Source organism: Cynara cardunculus (genome assembly GCF_001531365.2).
Source record: "Cynara cardunculus var. scolymus isolate 2C chromosome LG 2, CcrdV1, whole genome shotgun sequence".
In the NCBI taxonomy this organism is placed as follows: Eukaryota; Viridiplantae; Streptophyta; class Magnoliopsida; order Asterales; family Asteraceae; genus Cynara; species Cynara cardunculus.
In genome coordinates this window covers 869210-880611 of record NC_037529.1, presented here as the reverse complement: position 1 = coordinate 880611, position 11402 = coordinate 869210, and the positions used below count along the sequence as shown (strand labels likewise).

The 11402-nt window shown below is 34.3% G+C and overlaps 1 protein-coding gene across 2 annotated transcripts; it reads left to right on the top strand.

Annotated features, from left to right (window-relative positions):
• The first annotated feature begins 4091 nt into the window (after positions 1–4091).
• On the top strand, positions 4092–7794 carry LOC112507381 (protein TRANSPORT INHIBITOR RESPONSE 1-like). Of its 2 annotated transcripts, XM_025111953.1 has the most exons (4): positions 4178–4723; positions 5824–5947; positions 6035–6316; positions 6768–7794. In XM_025111953.1, exons 1-4 carry the CDS (start codon positions 4260–4262, stop codon positions 7578–7580), a joined length of 1683 nt encoding a protein of 560 aa, XP_024967721.1. In that variant the 5' UTR covers positions 4178–4259; the 3' UTR covers positions 7581–7794. The 2 variants fall into 2 exon arrangements, with proteins under 2 accessions (XP_024967720.1, XP_024967721.1); XM_025111952.1 differs by having other exon boundaries at positions 4092–4723; positions 5824–6316.
• Positions 7795–11402: the final 3608 nt, after the last annotated feature.

Here is an 11402-nt window from a genome sequence, read left to right as displayed (position 1 = left end):
AACATTTTATAAAGATAATAATTAAGTATTCTGTTAGAACTCAATGATTATCCTAATTATATTTTAGATTTTTTATATTTAAAATGAGATGTTTATCCTCTATTTGATTGTGTTTATCTGCAGTTAGTTACACGAATTTAGATATGGGATGAATTCGGATAGGAATGAACAGGTTTAAGAGTTTTTAAGAGTTTAAGAATTTTTAAGAGTTTTAGCTAAATGTTTTATAAGATAGTATAGATAAATTAAATTATAATAAGAAATTGAATTAAAGAAATTACACAAAAAACAAGAATTTTTAAATATTTAGTCTGATACTAAAATCTAAACATTTTTTTTTCAAAATTTTATGATACCTTTAAATTTATATTTTATTCAAGAAACAAAAACATTATTGTTTTTTTCAGTACCACATAAAATCGTATTATAACATCGACGTTGACAGAAAAAAACGGAATATTAAAATCGAGATATATCTCGCTACATTGTATGAGTACCATTCTAGTATTTAGAGAAGTATTAACTAAACATAAATTCTTGAGAAAATTCAATTTTGTAACTCTCTCTAATTTTATTCATATTAAACTATAAATTCGGTCCTTTGTAGTTCGTCGTAAATAACACTTTTCATTTTTGTAGTTATAGAATTATAAGATAGCCATTATGGTCAGTAAAACCGTCTGAATTTAATCCCTTGTTTCAATTGTCGTTAAAAATATGTTTTAGCTTTCATTTCAAAATCTAAATTGCCAAAAACCCGAAACCCGTAAAAAATTAAATCTAAAATTCACAATTGTTTTTAGATTTGGTCAATGTTTATTCAAAACTCCAAATATTTGTTGGTGGACTTGTTTAACTTTTTCCAGTTTGCTCAATGTTTTTATTTTATTTTAGAGACAGACGTTTCTTTTATAATTTCATATACTGTTTTTTAGTATGCTGGTAGAAATTTCATTTTGGATATAAAATTTTATGTTTTTATTTTAAGCTTAAATCCCATAGGAGGCCCAAACAATCTAAACCAATTAGACCATACCGGTTTTTTATGTTATGCTGTGACCGGTTTGGTCAATTGCAGCCAAACCGCTTTGTTCGAAATTTTTCTAAACCGCTATAGCAGTTTGGAGGATTAAATCACTTAAACCAAACTGTAAACATTCCTACAGTCAGTGACCTCTTATTTTCCTGTAAATCTTTAGATGAGTTTTGAAGCTATTAAAGGAAGGTAGGTCTCTTCTGTTTTTGGGGCTATATCTAAGATAAAAAGGCATAAGGTTTGCAACACGGGTTTTTGTCCCATATTGGTTGACAATGTTCCTTCGTTTAGCGTATATTTTTCGCTTCTGATTCAAGAAGAATGCCCTTTACGGTGCCTAAGATGACCCTTCTACAACGATCTCTCACCCTTTGATCTTCGGTCAGATCAAACACATGGATCCCGTTTTTTGTGAACTTTGCATAATTACGGTTTATTCGTCCTCTAATTAATTTGAGGAGGTTGACAGATAGAAAAAGATGCGGGAGTTAGTCGGATGGGTGAGTCGTGTATATACGTATACATGGCATTTTAGTATTTTTATCAACTCAACGTGCTAATGGATTTTTTTAGCAATGTCAGTGAGAGAGATCATAGTCATTAAAAGTTGTCGACTACCAAAACTATTAGATGTCAGTGAGAGAGATCATAGTCATTAAAAGTTGTCGACTACCAAAACTATTAGGCATGGCAATGGGACGAGTTTTGTAATCCTCGGCCCCGATCCCTGGCAGGTACGGGGATTAACATCCCGCCTTCGGTTTATTTTCTGGTTAAGCCTCGACCTCGTCCCGATAAAGACCTAATTTTAGAAAATAAATAATATATATACATATATTATATAAAACTAGAAAGGTACTCGTGCAATGCATCGAGACACATCTTGATTTTAGTATTTCGTTTTATTCCCTTTTTATGTCGATATAATGCGGTTTTATGTGGTTTTGAGAAAACGATAATGTTTTTATTTTTGAATAAAATATAAATTTAAAAATATTATAATTTAAAAAATATATATATATCGATATCGATATCAATATCAAATTAATCTTTCTAAAAGTACTTGTGTTTGGTCTAATTTTCTTAATTCAATTTTTTAATTATAATTTAATTTAGGTTTAATAATATAATTTTTATAAAGATAATAATTAAGTATACTGTTGGAATCTAATGATTATCCTAATTATATTTTAGATTTTTTTTATTTAAAATGCGATGTTTCTCTTGTATTTGATTATGTTTATCTATAGTTAGTTACAATAATTCAAATACAGAGCTTTAATAAGTTGTACTTAAGCACAATCTACTTGTAATCTTGAATTTTAAGTAATATGCATTAATAAACAGTACTTCATGAATAAAAAATAGTTTTTAAGAGTTTTTGTCACATGTTTTATAATATTATATAAAATATATTAATAAAATTATATACCGGGTACGGGTTGGGTCGGGAAGTACAATACCCAAACCTTGCCTCAACCTCAATTTGAGTCTACTGGGATCCCCGTCCCCGGGATTCGTTTTAGCAAGGAATCCCTGTCTCCATTCAGGTCGGATGAACCGGGTTCCCAATCAGGTCAGACCAAATCACCATCCTTAAAAGCCATACTACAAGGAACAAAAATGTGATTCACTCAAAAAAACTATCAAAGATGATCTAAATAAACAATTTTCTTATATTTTATTCGAACTCGTCATATAAATTTGCTACTACATATTCCCACATCCCAAAATAAATGTTCATAATAAAATAAGCACGGATCTTTAAAAAAAATGTAATTATTACAATTTTTAATTTACAAAAAGGACAATCTTATTTTTAATTATACAAAGAGAGGATTTTTTTCTCCAATCTCATAATTAACAGCTGAATGGAAAATTAGTCAGTTACTCAGTTATATTTAAAAGTGAATATTTATTTTAGAACAAGAGTAAAATACGTTTTTAGTCCCTGTGATTTGTTAAGAAAATACGATTTTCGTGTATGTGGTTTAAAATATTGCAGTTTTCATTCATATGATTTGTCATTTATTGTTATTTTTCGTTTTATTATGATTTACAATTTATTATTTTTTGGTCCAATGTACTTAAAAATAAGAATTAATCAAGGAATAAAAATTGCAACAAATTATAAACCATAAGAGTAAAAATCACAATTTATAAATCACATAAAATAAAATCGAGTTTACTAACATACCACTGGGACAAAAACCGTAATTTACTTTTAGAAAAAAAAATAATATAGTAACATATCATTGGGACTGTTTGGTAGTTGTTGAATGATTTGATACAAAATGATTAAATGGTCAAAATAATTAAAAGACTCTTAGGTTATAATGTAAAATAAAATATAATTATTTGATAATTGTTTAAAATGAAATTAGGACGCTGAATGATTATTAGGTAGATTTTCTTTTAGCAAATTAGGAGCTGTTTGACAATGTCTGAATGATTTAGTGTAAAATGATTAAAAGACTCTCATGATATAATGCAAAATAAAATATAATTGTTTATAATAAAATTATAACGCTTAATGATTAAGTAAGATCCAGAATACAAAATCATTCAAAAAAAAATTTAGAACCATTAAGAGTCAAACTTTTTTTCTCCAAACAAAATTCATTATCTTAACGATTCAAAGACTACCTTTTAATGAAATTATTAAGAGATCAAAATACAAATTTTAAGATTATAGGGATTGTTTATTTACCTCTTAATAGTTCCATTAAAAGGCAACCTCTAAATTGTTAAGAGCTGAATCTTGTTTGACAAAAAAAGTATGCCTCTTAATGGTTCTAAAACCCTTTAAATGATTTTGTATCCTGGATCTCTCTTAACCATTAAGAGCCCTAATTTCATTGTACACAATTACCAAATAATTATATTTCATTTTATACTATATCATAAAAACCTCTTAATCATTCTGCAACAAACCATTCATCAACACCTATCTCGTATCATCCAGTCGTGTGACCCCACCAACACTATTATATATACAAGTAGTATAAACCACATTTACATTTAACTCTCCCCATCATTAGCTGTCTATATCACAAAATCCTTCAAAACACTTCAATTTGAGCTCCACAATGGTGTGTTCTATCCTCAGATCTGGAGCTAATAGACGTATTCGTGCTACAGATAATCGAGTTTTCGTCAGAGTTTATTAGATTCACGGATCCGACCGTTTTTTCCGGTGAGACATTTAGGTGTTCGACTCGCGATGGTGAAAATGGGGTACTCGTTTCCAGATGATGTATTGGAGCACATATTCTCGTTCATAACCTCCGATAAGGACAGAAATGTGGTTTCATTGGTGTGCAAATCGTGGTATGAGATAGAGCGGTGGTGTCGTCGGAGGATTTTCGTTGGAAACTGTTACGCTGTGAGCCCCGGGATGGTGATTAGGAGGTTTCCGGATGTAAGATCGGTGGAGTTGAAAGGGAAGCCGCATTTTGCGGATTTCAATTTGGTACCGGATGGTTGGGGAGGATATGTTTACCCTTGGATCGCTGAGTTTTCTAGGGCATACCCTTGGTTAGAGGAGATAAGACTTAAGCGGATGGTGGTTACTGATGAGAGCTTAGAGTTGATATCTAAGTCTTTTAAAAGCTTTAAGGTTTTAGTTTTGTCATCATGTGAAGGTTTCAGTACTGATGGACTTGCTGCCATTGCCGCTAATTGCAGGTGGAACTTCTCTCCCTTTTACTGATTTATTAGTGAAAATTTGAATCTCTAAATGTGTACGAATGTAATTACTGATTGTCTCAAAATGCGCTTTCATTTTTGTTGTTTTGTTTCTCTCATAGATGCTTAGTTATCGGTTATGAAATTTCCTACATGCATATCTGATTTTACCTAACTTCGGATCCTTCTTTCATCTTAAAAATCCTTCGTGTGATGTGATTAATGTGTTCCTTTGTAAACTTGTTGTCATTACCATTATCTGTTCAAGTTTTTAGAGTTTTTGTATTGTATCATTGTAGAGTATGTGAATCTGGATTCATCAATCTCAAAATTATATAGTTTCTGAGAATATGTTGAACCCAATTAGATTATTCTCCAAAAGAGCCTATGTGGAGAAAAAGAGGTTCCAACATATATAGAAAGCCTTCAAAATTTAGCTTATGTGGGACTCTAGAATGCCCCCTCCAACGGAGGCTAGACGGGCACAAATTGTTCCAAAGTGTTGAGAGGGGGCTAATGGTGAGGGGGCTGGGTTGTCCCCCGGGTGTCTAGTCCCTGGAGTGGTAGACATTTTGGCTCGAATACCTTGTAAGAATATGTGGAACCCCAAGATTTACTCTCCAATAGAGCCCTTGAGGAGAGAATGAGTTTCTGACATATATATAGAGGAGAAATGGTCCAAGAGTAACCGGGGGAGAGAAAGGAGTTTCCACCTTCTACAGTTTTACTGGTGGGATTCAGTCGAACTGGTTTTTGCTTCTACTTTTCTACCCATGGGAGTTCTCTTGAAAGTTCATATGTTATGAGATAATTATAATTGGAACAATACAGAGACTGCCAAATTGTTCATTTTGGCTAATCTTAACTAGTTGAATAAACATCTGCAAACCAAGAGCTAGAAGATTAAAATACCAGTCATTTCTCCTTAATATGATGTTCTATCCTGCCCCTTCCTCCAAATATACATAGAGAAGAGAAACGAGAGAGACATGGGTCTTTCTTGAATTTGTCTTAAAAACGGATATGAACTGTAACATCTTTGTTTTTGCAAGTAGTAAGTTAAGCATGAACTCATTTCATTCTCCTGCTTTTGGATGCAGAAATTTGAGAGAACTGGATTTGCAGGAGAGTGAAGTCGAGGATCTAAGTGGGCATTGGCTAAGTCACTTCCCGGATACTTTTACCTCATTGGAGTCTATTAACATGGCTTGCTTGGGTTCCGAGGTGAGTTTTTCAGCCCTTGAGCGCCTGGTTGCTTGTTCACCCAACTTGAAGACTCTTCGTCTCAATCGTGCTGTACCCCTTGACAAGCTCTCAACACTGCTACACCGGGCCCCACAGCTGGTTGAGCTTGGTACAGGTGCTTACTCTGCAGAAGTTAGACCTGATACGTATTCACGTCTAGCAGAGGCTTTCTCATGCTGTAAGAAGCTTAAGGGCCTTTCGGGGTTTTGGGACGTGGTTCCATCATATCTTCCTGCCGTATATTCTGTTTGTTCTAGGCTCACATCACTGAACTTGAGCTATTCCTCTATTCGAAGTCCGGATATCACCAAGATCATAAGTGAGTGCCGTAATCTGCAGCGTCTATGGGTAGGTCTTGTTTGCACTTTGCATATTATTTCGTATACCAGTCCTTTACTATTCTGCATCTCCTATCGATGTATTTCTGCTAGTGTACTTCACTATATCTTATCTTATTTACACTTTAGTGTATTAGAGGGCGGATCAAACGAGAAGTGGATCAATTTGCAAGAAGGCGAGATGTTCCAAAATCATATATGATTACACGTGATACGGACGCTTAATCATATAAGATCATACACATCCAAACGAGAAGTGTGCGACTTGGTTGGTCGCAGGGGAAGGTCGCCCACTATGTGCCGGTCAACGCAACATGTGTTTAATCATATATGATTAAGTGTACATATCACATGTAATCATATATGATCTTAGAACTTCTCGTCTCCTCTCAAATTGACCGTCTTCTAGCCAATTGTTATCACTTTGCCTTAAAAATTCTAATGAAAGATCTGGACAACAGGTACTCGATTACATCGAGGATACCGGGCTTTATGCCCTCTCTATATCATGTAAGGACCTAGAAGAATTGAGGGTGTTCCCGTCTGATCCATATGTTGGCGATGCAAATGTATCCTTGACAGAACGAGGCCTTGTATCGGTTTGTCGGGGTTGCCCCAAGCTCCAGTCGGTTCTCTACTTCTGTCGACAAATGTCAAATTCCGCATTGTTTGCCATTGCTAGGAACCGTCCTAACTTGACATGCTTCCGGCTATGTATTATTGAACCTCAAGCTCCCGATTATCTCACATTTGAACCACTCGATGCTGGGTTTGGAGCCATAGTAGAACACTGCAAGGAACTTCGGCGCCTTTCGTTATCTGGTTTCCTAACCGATCGTGTGTTTGAGTACATCGGGACACACGCTAAGAGATTGGAGATGCTTTCTATAGCCTTTGCTGGGGATAGTGATTTAGGTCTACATTCAGTTTTGTCGGGGTGTGACAGCTTACGGAAACTGGAGATTCGAGATTGCCCTTTTGGGGATAAGGCTCTGTTAGCCAACGTTGCCAAATTGGAGACAATGCGGTCCCTTTGGATGTCTTCATGCTCGGTCAGTTTTGGCGCGTGTAAACTATTAAGTCAAATGATGCCTCGGCTTAATGTTGAAGTTATAGATGAACGGGATTGCTCAGATTCCAAGGCCGATGGCTGTTTGGTTGAAAAGCTTTATGTATACCGCACGGTTGCTGGTCCAAGGATCGACATGCCTGACTTTATATGGACTATGGATCAAGACCGTGCTTACAGGTCGAGAAATCGTCTTTCCGATTGAATTAGCGGTGGGTATAGAAGGTACGCCGATATATTAGTTGCCTTATGCTTACCGTAGTTAGGTTACCAGAGCATTAAGTTAAATGAAGGGTTTGCAGTTGCTTTACCATATTTATGTTTTTCTTGTACCTGCTTATAATTGTCATGTTGTTGCTTCTCAAAATATATCTTACAATGTTTTTCTTTCTTTAGCACACATTTCAAAAACCGTTTTTTTAATGGAACCAAAAATAACACTCCTCTATTCTGTAGGTAGAGGTGCGGTCTATGTACATCTTATCACTGGACTCGTTTGGTTTTATAATAGTAAAGGGTTGGGTTCTCGTGAGACAATCCTGTTTTCGTGAGACCATAAAATAACACTAAATCTTCACTGCAAAACACTGTGAAGGCACAAAATAGACCGAACCTTCACAGCAAAACTACTATGAAGGTTTACCTTCGCAATGCCTTATTGTGAAGGTTCAATGTTATATAGGTGGTCTCACATGATTCTAAGTCTTATGGTAAAACATTCTTCACCTGTATCCTGATTATTTACATATTTTGCTGTTATCGGCTTAGATTCGATTCCTTCTTTGTACCATATCTTTTGTTCAAAACCCCATGACCCCGTAATAAAGCAACCTTCTTTCAATCGGAAAATAAAGGTTTGGCCTTGGGGCTCCTCCTCATAGGTCGCTAGTTTGAGTCTCCTTATGGCCAGTGAGGACTTTCTTGTTATCTTCAGGGCCCTATGAGATTAAGTAATGGTGTTGCAAGGTGGCCTGAACATCCACGGTTAGCAAAAAAAGCTCCTTTTTTATCTTATTTTTATGGTAATAATAGGATTTTGAGTAAATTACAAATTTGGTCCTTGTGGTTCACATTTTTTACCCACTTTTGTCCCAAAATCAAAATAAATACAAGGGTGAAACTCATGGTTTGCATTTTTACATGCCCCGAGTCCCTCCTAACATAATCTGTTAATGGTTTGGTTGGTTTTCCATTAACTCCTATATGGATAAAGTTGTCTTTGTGGTTTTCCATTAAGTTCTGTATGGATAAAGTTGTTTATAAAGATTAGGAGGGTATTTGTTTGGGAAGGCTTTTATAGATGGAAGGAACATGTTTTTTAATTGGGAGGACTAGGTTTGGAATTCTTTTGGCTTTCTGCATAGAGCTCCCCCTAGAAGCTTACTGAATAAGTCACTTTCTATATCATTAAGCCACTACCAAACAGTCATGTATAGCTAACGAATAAGTTGTGAGTCATGTATAGCTAACAAACATACCCTAGCTAAAAGTGTAAACCAGGGACTCATGCCTTTTTCTTGTTATGTTGCCTGAAACAAGGCCTGGCAATGGAATAAAATATTTGTTACTTGGATTGATTCATGTTGGGAGGTGGTCTTAACAGAGAAAGTGCAGAAGAGGGACCGTAGCAATGCCAGAGATTCCCAAGACAAGTTTCTGGTAAGCAATCTTATTATACACTTAGCCAGGGACCACACTGGTTTGTGTGTTTCAAAAATGTTCCCTCATAGAGGTCACGAACTATCCCTGTTTGTTAGCAGCTTAATGGGAGTCATAACTTTGTTCAGTTAGCTATACATTACTATTTGGTAGTGGGTTAATAATATAGAAAGTGACTTATTCAATAAGCCTCTAGGAAGACCTTTATGCAAAAAACCAAGTTTCTTCCAAACCCGCCTCTCCCAAAAAGAAAGAGCTTCCCAATCTAAACAGACAGATTAATCCACACAGAAATTTTATCAATACGGGACTTGGTGAAAAACCAACCAAATTGCCCCTTGGACATAGTCACCTAAGTATATTGCTCGTGAGGGTAAGATGTTTACAGACCTAGGGGTGTTAATAAGTCGAGCTTTTAACGAGTTACTTGAGCTCGGGCTTAATTGTTTGAGTCGAGTCGAGCTATTCGAGTATACACTTTTTTGAGCCAACATGTTCATATGCTCATAATTCATATAGTCAAAGTATAAAATTATTGAGGTCAAGCTAATAAGCGAACTAAATGATCTCGCGTTCAAGCTTGTTAACGAGTACCGTGTTCGTGCTCGAACATTGAAAAAATATTCGAGCTATACCCCTACACTGAAAAAGTTATTCAAGCCGAGCTCGAATAACGAGCAACTCGACTTGACCCGTTAACACCCATGTGTAGACGGAACATCTACCCCCGAAAAAGTAAAACGGGTGTTTCCACGAAGACACCCGACTTGTGAAAAGTGTGACGATATCTGGTCCCTAGATGGGGATTTTAGATATGCACTTTTGGTGTATAAACTATTGTGGACACTTAATTTAGAACAGGTACAGGTAAATTTAAAATGTTATGAAAATATAAGGTTATATAGAAATATTGGTATTAGGTAAATTTAAAATGTTATGAAAATATAAGGTTATATAGAAATATTGGTATTAGGTAAATTTAAAATGTTATGAAAATATAAGGTTATATAGAAATATTGGTATTAGGTAAAGGATGATTGAGACAAGAGGGAAGATGCAAAAGGCAGACAAGAATAGAGGTAAAAAGCAAAGCAATCAGTTTTGCGTACTGTACTCTCTACTCTATTCTTTCTCTGCAGTTGCTCATTTTTACAGCTTTCATTTTTGTTTTTGGAAAACTACTTTTTTGTTTAAAATCATTTTTACTAAGCGGTTGTTATTTTACTTCTTAATAGTTCTATTAAAAGACAATTTTTGAATTCTTAAAAGTGAATCTTGTTTGACAAAAAAAAGTCTGTTTCTTAATGGTTCTAAAATCATCTGAATGATTTGTATCATGGGCCTTTTTAACCACTCAACACCTTAATTTCATTCTAAACAATTATATTTTATTTTGCACTATATTATAAGTTCCTCTTAATCATTCTGCATCAAATCATTCGACAACTATCAAACAATCATTAATGGTAATAAAGTTTAATTTCAGATGAAAATAGACTAAATTACGTTTTTTGTCCCCGTGTTTTGTTAAAATTTGTGGATTTTCATCCATATGGTTTGCAATTTATTTCTATTTTTGTCTTTTAAGTTTAAAACACTACTTTTACGTATAAAGGACTAAAATACAAATGAATTGTAAACCATAAAGATGAAAAAAAAAAAATTAAATCACAAGGACAAAAGAGGTAATGAATTATAAATCTTAGGGATGAAAATTGTAATTTCAAGAAATTTCCAACAAACCACAGGGACTGAAAATGCAATTTACTATTTAAAAATTTGATTGAATATTTAAGTGATATACTACTTAATAAATATTATTAAGATTACATGTTTCATCCTTGTGGTTATATGTTTTTTTACGGTGTTCGTTCATTTTTTGAAAATTCAATGGATGGTATCCTTATGTCTGCAATTTTACAACGAGACAGGTCCTTAATGCAACCATAGGGACCCATCCCGTTGATTTATTTAGAGACCGAACTTGTTAAAAAAAATACAAAATTTGGGATTTGCGATCGTAGGTAAGATCAGTCCAGGATCATGGGATCCTTTTCTATTAGATAGGAAGGGCTGTAGCACAAAATGTACTTTTAAGTAATTGCTTCATAGATCCTATATCAATTTATATGAAAAAGAAATCATGTAACGAAGTGGATTATTATTTGTACAATTGGTACTTCGAACTTGGAACAAGCATGGAGAAATTAACGATACTTCATTATAAAAAACACAACCATAAGTGCATTTTCCTTTAAATTTTAAAAAAATGGACAAACACCGTTAAAAACGTATAACCACATCGACAAAACATGTAATTTACTCTATAATTAATGTTGATATATCCAAACTGAAAATTTAGTGTGTT